Source organism: Dendrobates tinctorius, unplaced genomic scaffold (assembly GCF_039654945.1).
Source record: "Dendrobates tinctorius isolate UK_male_01 unplaced genomic scaffold, ASM3965494v1 ptg000155l, whole genome shotgun sequence".
NCBI classification, from domain to species: domain Eukaryota; kingdom Metazoa; phylum Chordata; class Amphibia; order Anura; family Dendrobatidae; genus Dendrobates; species Dendrobates tinctorius.
In genome coordinates, this window is record NW_027361822.1 from 24,276,251 (window position 1) to 24,294,964 (window position 18,714).

Genomic DNA, 18,714 nt, shown 5'->3' on the forward strand with positions numbered 1-18,714 from the left:
AAATTATTCAAGATAAACCCTCATCCCTTCACAGCACAGATTCAATATCTGTAAAGAAACAATTTTCAAGTGCAGATAGTGAAACAAGTTTTTCCCTCAAAACGTCTTTTGTTACACATCAAAAAATTCACACAGAGGAAAAAAGATTTTCTTCTTCAGAGTTTGATAACTATTTTAACCAGAAATCAGAGACCATTAGTAATGAGATAATTCATGCAAGGGAGAAGTCATATTCATGTTCAGCATGTAGTAAATGTTTTGCAAGTAAATCAAAGCTGGTTATACACCAAAGAATTCACACAAGAGAAAAGCCATATTTATGTTCAGATTGTGGGAAAGATTTTGCAGATAAATCACATTTTGTTAGACACCAGAGAAGTCACACAGGGAAGACACCATTTTCATGTTCAGAATGTGGGAAATCTTTTGTAGATAAATCAGCTCTAGTTGTACACCAGAGAATTCACACAGGGGAGAAGCCATTTTTATGTTCAGAATGTGGGAACTGTTTTGCAGAAAAATCATCTCTCATTAGACACCAAAGAATTCACACAGGGGAGAAGCCATTTTCATGTTCAGAATGTGGAAAATGTTTTACAGATAAATCAAACCTTGTTAGACACCAGAAATTACACACAGGTGAGAAGCCTTTTTCATGTTCAGAATGTGAGAAATCTTATGCAGATAAAACACATCTTGTTAGACACCAGACCATTCACTCAATGGAGAAGCCATTTTCTTGTTCCGAATGTGGTAAATATTTTTCAGATAAATCAAGACTTAGTCTACACCAGAGAACTCATACGGGGGAGAAACCATATTCATGTTCAGAATGTGGGAAACTTTTTACCAAGAAATCATATCTTGTTATTCATAAAAGAACTCACACAGGGGAGAAGCCATTTTCATGTCCTGAATGTGGAAAATGTTATTCCGATAAATCAAGTCTTGTTAAACACCAGAGAACTCACACAGGAGATAAACCATTTTCATGTTCTGAATGTGGGAAATGTTGGGCAGATAAACATCAGCTTTTTACACATCAGAGAACTCACACTGGGGAGAAACCTTTCTCGTGTTCAGAATGTGGAAAATGTTTTGGAGTGAAATCAAGTCTTGTTAGTCACCAGAAAATCCACACAGGGGAAAAGCCCTTTTCATGTTCAGAATGTGGAAAATGTTTTATTCGAAAATCACTTTTAGTTGTCCATCGAAGAATTCATACGGGAGAAAAGCCCTTTTCTTGTTCAGATTGCGGGAAATGTTTTAATCGGAAATCACATTTAATTCTCCATCAGAGCACTCATACAGGGAAGAAACCCTTTTCATGTTCAGAATGTGGGAAATGTTTTATCTACAAATTACACCTTCTTGAACATCAAAAATCTCATATAGGGAGAAGCTATTGGTGAGAAATCTTTTACTTGAAAATCATATTTTGTTGGCCACCAATAAAAACTCCCATAGAAAAAAAATCATATATTTTTATAAATTGTACAAGAAAACACATATAAGAGTTAGTGAAGTCAGGTAAGACTATTGGGAATTGATCCCTTCTCTATGCCCCAATACTCATATGTTGAGTTTAAGAGGACTTAGGCTGGTTTCACATTTGCGTTTTTTAGCGCTGGAAAAAAACGCTAACCTGCGCATGCGTTTTTTCCCCTATATTTAACATGGGTGCGCATACCTGCGCGCTGCCATGCGCATGTATGCGATTTTCATGCGCTGCGTTTTTTTGGGGTATGCGTTGGTATTTTCCAGACGCAGCATGTTGCATTTTTTGGCCCTGCAAAAAAGTGCATGCGCACATATGCGCACGTTTTGAGCTAAAAATGGCCATTATAGCCTATGGGTGCGCATATGTGCGCATTGGCATGCTTATGTATGCGTTTTTTTGCACAAGTGTTTTTTTTTTTTTAACCATGGAATTTAGGGGTTTGGGTTAGAGTTAGGGTTAGTTAAAGGGGTTTAGGGTTAGGGTTAAGTAGGGTTGGGGTCAGGGTTAGGGTTAGGGTCAGGGTTAGAGTTAAGTATGGTTTGGTTAAGGGTTAGGGTCAGGGTTAGGGTTAGGGTCAGGGTTATGGTTAAGTATGGTTTGGTTAAGGGTTAGGGTCAGGGTCAGGGTTAGGGTTAGTTAGGGTTAGGGTCAGGGTTAGGGTCAGGGTTAGGGTTAGTTAGGGTTAGGGTCAGGGTTAGGGTTAGTTAGGGTTTAGGGTTTGGGTTAGGGTTAAGTATGGTTTGGTTAAGGGTTAGGGTCAGGGTTAGGGTTAGTTAGGGTTAGGGTTAGTTAGGGTCAGGGTTAGGGTTAGTAAAGTCTTGGTTTGGGTTAGTGTGAGGGGCCACCTAATGTTGGAAAAAAACGCAAACGCGGTAAAAACGCACTAAAAACGCTTACAAACGCATAAAAACGCTGCGTTTTTTTCATGCATGCTCATAAAAATGCTTGAAAAAAACGCAGCAGTTGTATGCTTTTGTATGCGTTTTTTTAATGCGTTTTTTTGCGGGAAAAATGCGCTGCAAAAAAAAGCAAGTGTGAAACTAGCCTTAGGCTGTTGAACCAAGTGCATAAATTTTTTAAATTAGACCCACATAAAGTTGCATTTTAAAGCATATCCATAACATAAGATGAGTGTCCGCCAATATAATCTGACATTTAGGGTACTTTTTGTTATCCATCTTTGACAATAACTCTGATGTTAAATAAATCCTAGGTATGATGCTTAATAAGAAAGCAAAGTCTTGATATTCTAGAGAATTGTTTTTCATATATTAGTGACACTTCTTCCCAATTAATTTTTGCTGGAGCAGAGATCGGCCCATCTTGTTTCCTTATATATTCTTGACACCATTGTCATATTACTGCAAATTCTCACTAACAAAGCTGTAACAATTTGTATCTTTTTCCTAAACAAATATATATATATATCCCTTTCTCCATATTTAATGTCGGACATCATAATTTAAACCTTAGCTATTGGACTTGTTCTAGACTGATTATGAACTCTAGTTCTTGTCATCCTTATACTACCATTCTACAGCAACAGATATTTTATTTGTACCTTTTGAAATTCAGAATTCATATACTGTCATAATATGTCCTAAAAAATAAAGTTGCTCTATACTGAAGTGAAATCTAGAATTGATTATAATCACTGCTTTTCATATTCCGCCAAATCATATTAAACAGTTGCAGCGTTGGGGTTTCAGGTTTTAAGATCTCCAACTCCTTTATCGCCCTTGTCCTTCAATTTACCAGCAACTTTGATATTTTATTTGTCCCAAAACCCATATTTCCTCAAGAAAAGATATGCTTTCAATGTCCGAATTCCCCCGTATTGAAGTAAAATCTTGACTATACTTTATACTCATCACTTTTTTTCCAGATTCCATCAAATCATACTTTCAGTTTTGGGTTTCCAGAAATGGGTTTTATCTTAAGTTTATTTCCAAAAATGTACAACCGATTATAAGTGGGTAGGCATGAAACGTGATGAGTCGCCCATTTCATCCAAATCTGCTGCTTTCATAAATTTCCAAGCTCCCAGTTGCAAAGCCATGATATAAACATGGAATTTTCGAGTTGCCAATCCTCCCCTTTTCATAGGCTGGTGGAGATAAAGCATCTTCAGCTTCGGCTCTTTACCTCTCCATATAAGGTCCCGGTACAAATTTTCTATGATTTAAAATTATTTTTTTTTATCCATAGAAAGGTAGTGGGAAGAAGAATCATTGTTTGTCAGATATTTTAGATTACGTTTGTCAGAGAAATTACAATGAAATGCCCTCTACGCCCCTTGTAACTCTACACCTTCCCCTTCTCCCAATCCAGACTTCTTGGCTTACAATATTATGGCCGGGGGCACACTTGCGAGAAACTCCCACGAGTCTCTTGTTTCAATACACGGCACTGCCGCCGGCTCTCAGGACCGAAGTGTGCGGCTGCATGTATTTCTATGCAGCTGAGCGCTCCGGTCCGAGTGGCGGCGGCAGTGCCGGATACTGAGACGCGAGACTCGTGCGAGTTTCTCTGAAGTGTGACCCCGGCCTTAGAGACTCCATGTACAGAAATATTAGGTCTACAACAACAGTGCTCTCTCCATAGTTCTCTGTACAATGACCTATAGATCAGACAAGGTCCTCATATTTAGGAAGTTTCTATTCTCAAATGCTCTTTATATGAAAAAGATCAGTGAGTGTCATTATACTGAGTAGAGAAGCTCCAGATACAAAGACCCCATCTAGTACTAACACTCTGAAGGTCAGGCCCAAAGTATCCAATCACGGAGCCCAGATTCTCTCATTTTGGGCTCTGGAGTTTCTCTTCAAATAAATCCCTTTCTCACACAGTCCTGTAGTAATGACTTTGTTCATCACATATTGTAGGAAGGAGGGTTTATCTAAATAAGAGGGCAGAAGAGGGCGCCTGTGCAAGAATAATATATAGGCCTTTGCTGGCCAATAGCTCATCATAATACACAATTCTGCATGCTTTGGAGGTGGATGTGGGCCCCTGTGAGACTACACAGGTTGCAACAATGGTATGTCCACACCTGGTCTGAATCCAGCTACATGTTATCAATTTATGTGCGAGAAATAATAAACTGCAGTTTTTTGGGGGTCAAATTTTTTATTAAAATTTTTCAAAAGTAATAACATTCCAAAGTGTCACACACCCCAATACCCAACTCTTCCAACACTGTACTACAAAATAAGGGAAGTACAAAGAAAATTAATAATCTTCCTGCTGCTTGTAATCATGATAAGTATAGATAATTGCACACAACTAACAGGGAAAGCCTATCATAGCTCTTAAAGTAATCTTTCAGCAGGTTTTTGCTGCCTCTTCTGAGAGCAGCATGATGTAGGCAAAGGGACCCTGAATCCAATGAGGTATCACTTAGTTTACTGGGTGCAGCCATTCTGACACAGAGTTTTTAGATTTAGCTTTATCAGCCCTGCTGCATTGCTAACTCTGCCCACACCACAGCTAGCCCCACCACCACCTGGTTCTGTATGTACATAACAAGTGAGCTGCTTATCACAGAGGATGGAGTCGGACTTGCAGGAATGTCGCCAGCTAGTGACAACATTGTTAATCACAAGGCGATTAAAGCTTCAGTGTAAGTAAACAGCACACAGCCTGACATGTGACACATCCTTGAGTTCAGTGTTTTAGTCTACCTCATGCTGCCCTAATTTTACATAGCAAAAACCTACTGATGGATTCCCTAATACCCTAGGGCATTTCATAAGCAACTAGTTTTAGTGATCAAAAGACTTGCTAGTGATACCTCTGTAGTTCTCTTGATGCAAAACCTGATCCATCAGTCCATGTGGCCAAGAGTTTTTCAAACTTAGCAAAAACATTCCTTTTCTGATAAATACCTTTTTCCAAATTCAGTATCCAGTTGATTTTATTTATGAATTCCAGAATAGTAGGTACCTGATCCGAAATCCAAAATTGCGCAATGAGTTTTATGGCCATAAATAACATGTGAGACACCGCAGTCTTGCCATACTCATCCATGGGTAAGTCTTCAGTGTACCCCAAAATACAAGGGGGTTATATTGACTAAGTAAACCAAATTCATGATGCCTAAGACACCCTTCCAGAAGAGTTTCAAGTTAGCACAGGACCACATCATGTGTATTAAGATTGCTGAATACCCTTTACATCTAAAGCATAAAGTATTGGATCCCATTCCTTTTGTCAAACAGGAATTGAGGCCTTCTGTATACTTGGTGTAGCACATATGAGTGGGATTCTCTTAAAGGGAATATGTTAGGTGATTTTTTTTTGTTGCATACTAATGGTATCCTGAGATAGGGCTTGGGCAGCCCTTTCAGAATATCTAACCTTTATTGGTGCACCTTGTCCTGTTTTCTTGCTATTAGCTTGGCACGATTCAGAGTTGCATGCTGGCTAGTCAAGCGTATGTAAATCAAAAGTAAATATGCAGCCCTACCCACGCCCATAATCCCTCCAAACCCCTCTGCACTAGTGTCAGTGATAGTAAAAATCTTGCACATGCAAGATGGCTCCCTAGGTCTGCACATGCAGGTGTTAATTTATTCCTATACTGTCATTTACTATCACTGACACCGCCATAGAGGGCATGGGTAGGGGTACATATTCACTTTTGATCTACACACGCTCCACTAGCCAGCTATCGACTTTGAATTGTCCGGAACTTACTGCAAGAAAATGGACAATTAAGGATAATTGTGGAACTCTCTCCAAACTCTTTTGCAGTTGGGAGAATTCCTTAATCAGGTCACACATTATGATGTGGTGTAATCTGTAGAGTCCCCTAAAGCTCCAATTTTGGAACCCCTCTAATTGATGAAAGTTTGAGAGCCACGGAATTTTCCAGAATGAGGTATATTGTCTGATCCCATGTAGCCATTGTAACTCCCCCACCTTCCACCAAAGCTGGTGAATTAGTAGTAAAGTTGGAGCCCTACACGAAAGTTTTCTGGATTTACGCTCTTCCATCGCCTCATGCAACCTGGATGACCCAAGATGATGTTGATGTTGGAAGACACTGTGCTTCCCGTCCCTTCCCCCAGGGACAACCCATTGGTCGATATGCTGGAGTTGATCTGCCATAAAATAAACACAGATTCGGAACAGCCAGCCCACCCTAATTTTTATCTTTGCAGTGTATCCAAATTGAGTTATGGGTAACACACAAAAGTTGGGGCATCCATATAATTTTGATGACGTTCCCCACAACTGACAATGGTAATCTAAACCAAGTGCCCAGCTTTTGTTCTTTGTACTTGGATTTCTCTGCCTTACGTTGCTTTTTAGCTGTTCCCCCAGCAATGCTCACGCCACTGGAGAGTGCAGGGAATCTTCAGGTACCCACAGAGCTGAAAATCACTGTAACGAATGGAAGCGGAGGCAGAGATGGTGAAGTTCACATTCGTTTTTATTTTTTAAGTGGAACCTCAGGACCACGGTCCGGGGGGCTCCGAAGGGGGCATGACAAGTGAGCCCTGGGCACTCGTAGTAAAGCCCCTCAGGCAGGGCCAGAATGGAATACCCGGAGGACACAGGTGCTACCTCCAGTTAGACCCCAAACACGTGGCAGCTGTCCCAGTGGGACCAAAAGGGATAACAAAAGTTACAGCAGAGTCCGTAATGCGCTGGGTCCTAGATTCGGTTAGTTGGTAAGGAGTCGGTTCCAGTGACCTTCACACAGTCCTTGGACTCGGATGGCTGTAGGCGGAACGGGATGGCTTAGGCCCAGATGGTTGCTGATATAACCAGGAAGCACAGGATACTGATATGCTGTGGAAACAGAGAGCATTAGACAATGCACAGAGACTGCAGATGCAGCGCAGATAGCTTAGCATGAGAACCAGATGTAGCAATGATAGATACTCGTTGCTCCGGCACTCTCCCTTTGGAGGAGAGGCCAGAAATAGCAGCCAGTGCGCTGCCATTGGTTGATTGCATTTTTTTGAATAATGCACTCCGCCCCTTTAAGACGGCAAGAGAGTGGGCGGGCGTGCCCTAATAGCCTTAGCTACAGATCTCACAGGACACCAGGAGGAGGAGGCAGGACAGAACGCTGAGCAGCAGCATGAGAGGCTCGAAGTGAGTGCCCAGAACGGAGAGCAGGGGGAGGCCTGGATGCAGAGCCAGGACGGGGATCGGGTGTAACAATCACTAATGTGGATGTCCAGTGGCCCACTTTTGGGCTGTTTTATTGTACTTGAAAAAGGCCCTTTTGAGTCGAAACGTTGATTCACTCGTCTACCTCAGTTGTATTTCACTATGTGATTTTTAAAGGATGGAATAAATGTTATGCTTTATACCTAGTTTCTCTGATGCCTCTGAATCTTGGATTTTCTATGGCTTTGGATTCTGTGGGGGGGTCTAGCAGAGTCAGCACGGATCCACCAGTGGTGCATGAGAATCACTCTTGGACTAAATGGAGGCCCAGTGGAGTTAACCCCTTAATGTCCAATGACGGACACAGTCCGTCATCAGACATTTCCCCCGTTTTGATGAGGGCTCCGGCGCTGAGCCCGCATCAAAGCCGGGACATGTCAGCTGTTGTGAACAGCTGACATGTGCCTGCAATAGGCGCGAGCAGAATCGCCGTCTGCCCGCGCCTATTAACTAGTTAAATGCCGCTGTCAAAGCTGACAGCGGGCATTTAAATAGCATTTCCGGCCGCCGGGCCGGAAATGACGTCATCGCCGACCCCCGTCACGTGATCGGGGGGTCAGCGTCATGTTGCCTGGACAACCAGAGGTCTCTATGAGACCTCTATGGTTGTTCCAGGCATAAGGCTTTCAGCGCCACCCGGTGGTCGGCGCTGAAAGCACAGCAGTAAATCTGCTATATATGGGCAATCTGCTCATCGCCCATATGTAGCAGAGCCGATCGGGTTGCGCATGCTTCTAGCCTCCTGTGGAGGCTATTGAAGCATGCCAAAAGTTAAAAAAAAAAAAAAAAAAGTTTAAAAATAAAAAAAAATTAAAGAAACCTAGAAGTTCAAATCACCCCCCTTTCGCCCCAATCAAAATAAAACAGTAAAAAAAAAAATCACACATATTAGGTATCGCCACGTTCAGAATCGCCCGATCAATAAAAAAAAAAGCATTAACCCGATCGCTAAACGGCGTAGCGAGAAAAAAATTCAAAACGCCAGAATTACGTTTTTTTGGTCACCAAGACATTGCATTAAAATGCAATAACAGGCGATCAAAAGAACGTATCTGCACAAAAGTGATATCATTAAAAACGTCAGTCCGGCATGGAAAAATTAAAGCCCTCACCCGACCCCAGATCATGAAAAATGGCGACGCTACGGGTCTCGGAAAATTGCGCAAATTTTTTTTTTTTTTTTTTTTTAGCAAACTTTTGAATTTTTTTTCACCACTTAGATAAAAGAGGACATAGACATATTTGGTGTCTATGAACTCATAATGACCTGGAGAATCATAATGGCAGGTCAGATTTAGCATCTAGTGAACCTAACAAAAAAGCCAAGCAAAAAACAAGTGTGGGATTGCACTTTTTTTGCAATTTCACCGCACTTGGAATTTTTTTCCCGTTTTCGAGTACTCGATATGGTAAAACCAATGATGTCATTTAAAAGTTCAACTCATCCCGCAAAAAATAAGCCGTCACATGGCCATATAAACGGAAAAATAAAAAAATTCTGGCTCTGGAAAGAAGGGGAGGGAAAAATGAAAATGTAAAACCAAAAATACCCCTGGTCGTTAAGGGGTTAAAGGCAGTCTAGTATACCCAGAGCTCTCCTGTGCAACTGGTTCCATGCCAAGCCAATCTTTAAAAATTAGTAGGTTCCATCCATGTGCAAACCTTGAGCAGAATCCAAATGACCCAAAATTTAGTCTGCTGCACCTCAAACTGACACTTCTCTAACTTGGCAAACAAATGATTGTCATGAAAAACCTGTAACACCTGTCAAACATACTCCCGATGCTCCTCATGAGAACCAGAGTAAATCATGATATCACCACAAAATAATGAAAATATAACTAATGAAGTTCTGAAACATTGCTGGAGCATTGGTCAAACCAAATGGCATCATGATATTTTCCAACTGACCCTCGGGTGTATTGAAGGCAGCCTTCCACACATCAACTTGGCGAACACGTATAAGGTTATATGCCCCTCTCAGATCCAGTTTAGAAAACCACATGGCCACCATTAGTTGGTTAAACAGATCAGGAATAAGAGGTAATGGGTATGGATTACATACAGTAATCTTGTTAATCTCTCTGAAATCGAATCAGGAACAAAAATGGAGGTTTGTGTCCTTAAAGAAAAAAACCCACAGTGACTGATGAGGTGGAAGGCGTTATGTGACACTTGGAGAGACATTTGAATGTACTCTTTCAAGGCGTCAGAAAGAGAACAGTTAAACAAATGAGAGGTAAGCAATTTTTACCCCTGGGATAAATTCAATAGCACAATAATATGACCCACGCGGGTGTAGAATTTCATCTTCAGTCTAGTCTCAGAAAAAACATCCCCAAAATCCTAAATAAAATCTGAAATACGAGATCTAATAGATGCCAGGAATTTAGATAGACAACTGGAAAAACAAAAATTCCCCCAAGACTTAACTTCACAAGTCTCCCAATTGATGGAAGGATTGTGTTTCTCCAGCCAGGGCGTACCGAACACAACTTTAGCTGGTAAGGAAGGAAACACCATGATAGAAATAGATTTTGTGTGCAACACTCCCACCCTCATGCACACCTTTTCAACCTTAGAAGTAACATGACTTTGGGTAAGGGGAGAATTATCAATTGCATATACTTGAATAGGATGAACAAGAGATGAAACTGTGTACCCACACTCGATAGGAAAATCACTGTCAATGAGATCTAAAGTGAAACCTGAGTCAACAAATGCAGAGGTAGTTATAACTCAAGATTTGGTAACCAAAGACTCTTGTAAAAAAAAAAAAAACAACCAGTAGCCTGCATGAGAGATAACTTCAAACCTATAAACAGTTACGTATTAATGATTTTTTTCTTTTTTACCATTAAGAAATGTACAGTATTTTTCTATCTGAAACACTAAATTATTACATAACCCATGTGACTGCAGTCACTAAAACACCAACTTATGTGTTCTCCCTAAGATATCTGTCCAATCGCTCTACCAGTGACATGGCCTCTTCCAGGTACAACTGGGAGGGATTATAAACCACCATATCTTGTATCTGGCTAGAGAGACCCTGGCAGAATTGACTGTGGAGAGCCGGGACGTTGCAAGAAGTTTCCACTGCCCAGCATCTGAACTGAGAGCAGTAGTCCTCTTTACGATTTCCCTGAACCAACCTGCGGATTAGTGATTCAGAAACAGCAACTTTATAGGGGGTCATCATAAATGAGCCCTAGAGCAGAGAAAAAAAAGCATCAACTGAAGAAAACACTGGGGAATCCTCAGGCATATAAAATGCCCAAGCCTGACGATTTCCATGGAGCAACAATAGACAGAGTAATACCCAAGCGTTGACTTGAAAGTATGAGGCAGAACGGAGACGAAAATACAACTTACATGAAGAAAAAATAAATGGAAACCTTACTTCGGTCCCTATCGAAACAATCCGGTAAATTTATCTTAGGCTAGCTTCACATTTGCGCCTTTTTGCTCAGCGTTTCGTGTGCGCATAAAACGCACGCAATAAATGCTTGCAAACACATGTAAACGCAGCGATTTTTTGACGCATCAGCGTGCGCATGACGACAAAAAATGCAGCTTTTGGATGCGTTTTCATGTGTTTTTGCATGCGTTTTTTATGCGCATGCGTTGTCTAGGTGTCACGTTTCACAGGAGGAAAATCCTTGAAAAAAATCTTGAAACAGACTCCACCAATGGGACACCAGTGGGCGTGTGTCATGGGAATTCTTTATATATACCCTGTTTACAGCTTAATTCTTCAGATTTGGTTGCTTTGTCCTTTGTGAACATGTATCTGAGCTGGAAGAGTTTTCACTTCAACTTGGATCTGGACATCGCGCTGGCTCAGGCTTTTGCATTTGCTTGCCAGCAACAAAGGGAGAGAGAGACAGCGAAGAAGGCAACGTCGTTTGTGGATGCATCCGATTAATGAATGCCAGGAGAGCCGTGGAGCGTTCCACACCCTCTACAGCGAGTTCCAGGGAAACCCGGAGAAATTTACTGACTATACCCGGATGTCCCAAGAAAGCTTCATGGATTTGCTTGCTCGCGTTCAAGAATCCATCCGGAGACAGGACACACTGCTCCGTTGTGCAATTCCTCCTGAGGAACGGCTCCTGGTCACATTACGGTACGTAATATTTACAAACCAATGCCTGCATAATTTTCTTCGTTCTGCCATGTACTATTCCAAAGCCTGCAGAATTATTGTTCTGCTAAGTAGTAAACAAAAGCCTGCTGAATTATTGTTATGCCATGTACTAATTTTTTTTATGTTACTGTTTAAAAAAACCCTAGACCTAAATATTAATTTTTGTAGTTTCTCTGACGAAGGACAAGCAGCTGAAACACGCGTCGGGGCACACGCTCTGGTCCCCATCGCCCCCACCCCTTGGTGCCGCTCACTTGAGGTAAATATGAGAACATCGGGCACTTTAACCAGAACTATCCCGGGCTCAATGTAACAAATACATAGGGCAATATATTGCCGCCTATTTGAGGTTTATAGGCGATCATTGGGCACTTTATCTTCTACCTTCTCGGGCTTAATCCAATATCCAAGCCACTTAGGGCAATACATTGGCTGTTAGTGTGACTACAACTATTTATATGCAATATTTATACAAATTAAAAAGAGTTGATGGTCATGGTAGTCACTAAATTTACTTTGTAGCATAACACAATGAATGTGTACTTGCATACAATCTTTTGACAGTATAATTTTGGTTTAGCCATATGTATTTATTGGGATATATATCTGGATACATGGTTGGGGGTGCTGGCTCCACACGTGGCTTTTCCACAGGGCGTGGTTAATCCGTTTCTGTATCCACTTTTTTCCCACCATTGTCTTGCACCTGCTACATTTGTGTCATTTTGAATAAAGTATTTTGTATTTTTCTACCCATGGATCTATGGTCATTTTCCTGTGGTTTTACCACAACCCCCTTGCATGTCGTGTCAAAACTGATCTGTATTTAAGTCCTATCCAGCACTATATAGAGACAACCCAGGTCATCTACATTATGGTAGGGTGGTGCTACAATAAGTGGCTGGTACTTCTAAGCATTGTGTGTATCTTTTCTCTGTTTGGCAGATTCCTGCCTACTGGAGAGACCCCATCTTCACTCCACTTCCAGTACTGGATTGGAATATCCACCTTGTCTGGAATTGTTGCGGACACCTGCCGGGCTTTGTGGGACGTTCTCTGTCAGGAATTTATGCCCCTGCCCACCGTGGAAAAGTGGATGGAAAATTCTGGACAGTCTGCAATTTCTCCAACTGTTTGAGAGCGGTGGATGGGAAACACATCCGGATAATAAAACACGCAATATGTGGATCGAAGTAAAATAATTACAAAAAGTACTTTTCAAAAGTACTCATAGCTATTGCGGATGCAGACTGTCTGTTTGTTGCAGTGGACATTGGGGCATTTGGCCATGGGAATGACTCCCAGGCTTTTAAGAACTCGGACATGGTCGGAGGATGTATGGCATCCATTTCAATTTTCTCATGCCACGGCCTCTTCCCCACACCGAAGGTCTACCACAGCCATTTGTAATTGTTGGGGATGAGGCATTTCAAATGTGCCAAAACCCTACTCCAGCCGGGACTTGGACCACACCAAAAAAAATGTTTAATTACAGACTGACCAGGGCCAGAAGAACTGAAGAGTGTACTTTTGGTATTCTTGTCTCCAGATGGCGCATTCTCAGCACAGTCATTAATCTTAAAATGGAAACAGCGGATGAGGTGATGAAGGTGTGTGTGGTCCTTCATAATTTTGTTATGGCTAAAGAGCACCCTAACTTTGAACTCGATGAACCAGCTGCCAACCCATTGCCTGAATTCACTCAGCACCCTCTCAGGTCATCAGTTGAAGTTGGCCAAATGAGGGATCAATTTGCGGCCTACTTTATGTCTGATGTAGGACGTGTGGAATGACAAGATCAAATGGTGTAAAATTGTTTTCTTGTGTGTATGTTAATAAAAAAGCCTGTTTTGATACCTGTACCGAGTGTTTTTTATACACTCCAATACAATAATCACCTGCCCAGGTGTACCAGTGAATTCATGATGCTGTGTTTTGTGCATCATGAATTTACTAGGACTCCTGGCTAGTTGACTACATACACACAAGTTGTATGACCTTTATCATCTCTACAGTTTGTGTTCAATGTGCAGCGACGGTGGAGATAATACAACTAATATTTGTATCACATGGCCTGATGTTACAAATAGTGATTTTGGGATGCAATAGCATCCTTCACTCTTTATGACAAATGACCATGTGAGAATAAATATTAATATAGGATCTCCACTGTGGTTTCAGTATGAATGCAGACTGGAGAGATGATAAAGTTTATACAACTTCTACAATCCCCAGGCCGGGTGTTATGGTGGCGTTATCACACCTGGGCAGGTGAATACACGAGTTAAACTCCAGCATCGCTCCAGTCTGCGTGCAATAGATAATGCAGACTGAAACAACGCTGCAGGTTAACTCATATGTGTATTCAAATCGCCAGGTGTAATAAATAGTTATGATACGAGGCCAGGGTATTGTAGATATGACGTGTATTTTCTCCATCATCTCTTCAGTTTATTCACCACACACTGAATGGATGATTTGGTTAATTACAAGGTATAGCTAGAATCCCCTGGCCTTGTGTCACAAAGAGTGAAATGATGATGGTAAAAACGCACCATATTCAATTCACTCTTTATGATACCTGTCAAGGTAACGATATGCCTTGCACTCAACACCATCCTCTATTCAGTCTGTGCAATATTAGCAGACTGAAGAGACTGGTGGTGAAAATACAAGTCATACATTTGTGTTTCTGACTACACATATCTCCAGGAATGACACAAGAAACATGTGTCATTAATGGAGCTATGTGGTAACAAAAACGCAAAGTGTACGGCGCAGTGTGTGTAGGCGGCGAAAAAAACATTGGGAGTAAAATCTAGACTAAATTTTATACTCATCGCTTTTTTTCCCAGATTCCATCAAATCATATTTTCAGTTTTGGGTTTCCAGAAATGGGTTTTTCTTAAGTTTTCATATCCGAAAATGTACAACCGATTATAAGTGGGAAGGCATGGAACGTGATGAGTCGCCCATTTCATCCAAATCTGCTGGTTTCATAAATATCCAAGCTTCCAGTTGCAAAGCCATGATATAAACAAGGAATTTTCAAGTTGCCAATCCTCCCCTTTTCATAGGCTGGTGGAGATGAAGCATCTTCAGCCTCGGCTCTTTACCTCTTCATATAAGGTCCCTGTACAAATTTTCAATGATTTAAAATTATTTGTTGTATCCATAGAAAGTGGTGGGAAGAAGAATCATTGTTTGTCAGATATTTTACATTACTTTTGTCAGAGAAATTACAATGAAATGCCCTCTACGCCCCTTGTAACTCTACACCTTCCCCTTCTCCCAATCCAGACTTCTTGGCTAACAATTTTAAGGCCGGGGTCACACTTACGAGAAACTCCCACGAGTCTCGTCTCAATACGCGGCACTGCCTGTGGAGGGCCACAACATCATTGCTGCACCACACCATCTGTCCCAGAGGATCTGTCTGCAGTGCCGGCTTAACATCTTCATTGCCAAACACCACAGGTGGCGTCACGAATCATCCACTCCATAAATTTTAATCATCAGCCACACTATTTCTTTTACATGGACGCCCAGGGCCACAGACCGGGTCACCGCTGCCGTGACACTTCCCATTGACCCACGGCCCTGGCGGGTGACCCACCTAAACCAGAGAAACCAAGGAAAGCCCTGCCCACAGGCTGCCCCGAAGCACAGACATGTTCCTGTTCCTCATCAAAGACAGAGACAGCCAGCCAAAGAGACTGCTAGTCAGAGATAGTGGCAGCCAGAAAGAGACAGAGGGAAAACCAGCCAGAGAGAGACAGCCAACCAAAGAGAAAGAAAAGCCAGAGATAGACAGAAAGAGACAACGCAAGAGAGTGCGACAGCCAACGAGAGAGACAGCCAGTCAGAGAGTCTCTCTTTCTGTGTCTCTGTGGTTGGCTATCTATCGCTCTCTGGTTGAAAACATCTGTTACCCCAAAGAGACTGAAGCATGGATAACAGAAACTAAACCCCTGGATAAAAGGTATAACTGCTGTAGCTCTGTGGACTCAGAAGCTGACCACAAAGCACAGGATCAAGGGTTTGAATCCAGGCATATAGTGGGGCTCACAATATTACATGAAAGGCTATGTGGGTCCCATAATACTATCTGGGGGACTTTGTGGGTCCCATTTTCCTGCATGGAGGACTATGTGGGGTGTATTATACTGTATGGAGGACTATGTGGGGCCCGTTATACTGTATTTAGAACTATGTGGGGTCTATTATACTGTGTGGAGGACTATGGGGGTTTCTATTATGTGTGGAGACCACAGTTGATATAGTATATAGTGTTGGGGTCACCGGCTTTGCCTGGTGAGTACAGTAGGATAATCGTGCGTTTAGAGTAATTCACTATGGGGGTATCCTATTGTGCTTGGGGAGCACTTTTGTCAGCATCATACTTTTATAAGGGCAATCTAGGGACTTCAAAATGAGTGAAATTACTTTGTAAGGGCTGCAAAGTTGTAAGATATGCTCTTCTGTGACCCCACCAAATATTAGTTTTTTTTGCGGGGAGGTGGGGGGACAACTAGAACTTTTGCTATGGGGCCCCATGATATCTATGCACACGCCTGCCCACGAGGAAATACCCAATTCTATGGTCACGTGATCTTAAGGTTTATTAATTAAAATGTACATGGTTCATCATCATATTTGATAAGGAAAAACGTCCTCAATTGTAGACTTCTATTTATATAATTGCCTTGTAATGTTCTCATTTTCTGGTCTGTCCAGATGTCACCGTATCCCAGAATTCCAAGCGGAGGACTTTCACCAACCGCCATATTGGGACACCCAAGTGATGAGTGTCTCAATATGGAAACTGCTGCTGGTACCAACCTATTGCACAGTACCACCAGCGGAACACCGTCACACCACACACACTCACTCTATATGTCGCACACACAATACACGCCGTACGCACCACACACACACACACTATACGCCGTATGCACCACACACTCACTCTCACAGTCACACACTCAGCCTCTTGCACGGTACCACCAGCAGAACACCATCGCACTGCGCCTGCACGAATTCTGCACAGACGCAGTGAATCATTCGGCTGATCCCGGCAGCAGATGTGCGGCGTGTCTACAGGCAGAGGAAGCCGGTCACATTGAAGGGGTTTTCCCACAAACAAAAGTTCATTTTAAAAATTGTCTGTGTCTGACTGTGTACGGAGCATACCACATCTCCTGGGCAGGGGAGGAAGCAAAAGACAATACTGACATTACAGCAGGGGATCACAGAGGATTCATTTAGGGAGGTAAAATATTTCACTGACTGTTTTTAAACAATATCTTACCTCACAAAATGTATCCTCTGCGATCTCCTACTGTAATGTCAGTATTGTCTTTTGCTTCCTCCCCTGCCCAGGAGCTGTTGTATGTTCTGTACATGGTCAGACACTGGAGTGAGAGAGACAGAGCACAGGGGGGGAGACCGCTCAAACGAGACAGCACATGAGGAGAGAACACAGCACAGGAAGGAGAGAGACAGCAGATAAGGGGGATAGCACATGGGGTAGATAGGTCAAAGAAGAGAACACAGACGGGAGAAGTCAGCACATGGGGAAAGAGAGTGGACAGGTGGGTGAGCACATGGGGGTAGGGGGATTCTCAACGCTGCAAAGCCTGCCCCCATCGTGACATTACCACCCTCCCGATGCAATAGCATCGGGCCTCCATCTAGTTTTTTAATAAATATCAAGGTTGGCCCGTGATTTTGTCTAAATTTTTAATTTTGGCCCTCTGTGTATTTGAGTTTAACATCCCTAGATTAGTGGTTTTGTTCAGTATAGAATGGTGGTTATACTCAGACACTATGTGGTGATAATATATAGTCGCTGTGTGGCAGCATTTACCCAATTTATGTGGCTTATCATTGGTGTATTAGCTTTGGTATAGCGGACTTATTCCATAATGGTATGGTAATATTTGTTATTTAATAACTGTATGACTGTTTTTAACGAGATTTATGTACACGTCATACACACATAGCTCTGCTCGTTACACCCCATACACACGGCTCCGCTCACCTCATACACACACGGCTCCGCTCCGTACACCTCATACACACACGGCTCCGCTCCGTACACCTCGTACACACGCGGCTCCGCTCCGTACACCTCGTACACACGCGGCTCCGCTCCGTACACCTCGTACACACGCGGCTCCGCTCCGTACACCTCGTACACACGCGGCTCCGCTCCGTACACCTCGTACACACGCGGCTCCGCTCCGTACACCTCGTACACACGCGGCTCCGCTCCGTACACCTCGTACACACGCGGCTCCGCTCCGTACACCTCGTACACATGCGGCTCCGCTCCGTACACCTCGTACACACGCGGCTCCGCTCCGTACACCTCGTACACACGCGGCTCCGCTCCGTACACCTCGTACACACGCGGCTCCGCTCCGTACACCTCGTACACACGCGGCTCCGCTCCGTACACCTCGTACACACGCGGCTCCGCTCCGTACACCTCGTACACACGCGGCTCCGCTCCGTACACCTCGTACACACGCGGCTCCGCTCCGTACACCTCGTACACACGCGGCTCCGCTCCGTACACCTCGTACACACGCGGCTCCGCTCCGTACACCTCGTACACACGCGGCTCCGCTCCGTACACCTCGTACACACGCGGCTCCGCTCCGTACACCTCGTACACACGCGGCTCCGCTCCGTACACCTCGTACACACGCGGCTCCGCTCCGTACACCTCGTACACACGCGGCTCCGCTCCGTACACCTCGTACACACGCGGCTCCGCTCCGTACACCTCGTACACACGCGGCTCCGCTCCGTACACCTCGTACACACGCGGCTCCGCTCCGTACACCTCGTACACACGCGGCTCCGCTCC

General features: G+C 43.2%; 1 protein-coding gene across 1 annotated transcript in view; it reads left to right on the forward strand.

Moving 5' to 3' along the window:
* The window catches only part of LOC141051119 (uncharacterized), a 200,937-nt gene that overhangs the window by 160,245 nt on the left and 21,978 nt on the right, over window positions 1-18,714 (forward strand). The window contains 1 exon segment of the mRNA XM_073548007.1: window positions 433-1,338. Within this exon segment, the coding sequence (XP_073404108.1) occupies window positions 433-1,338 (906 nt within the window).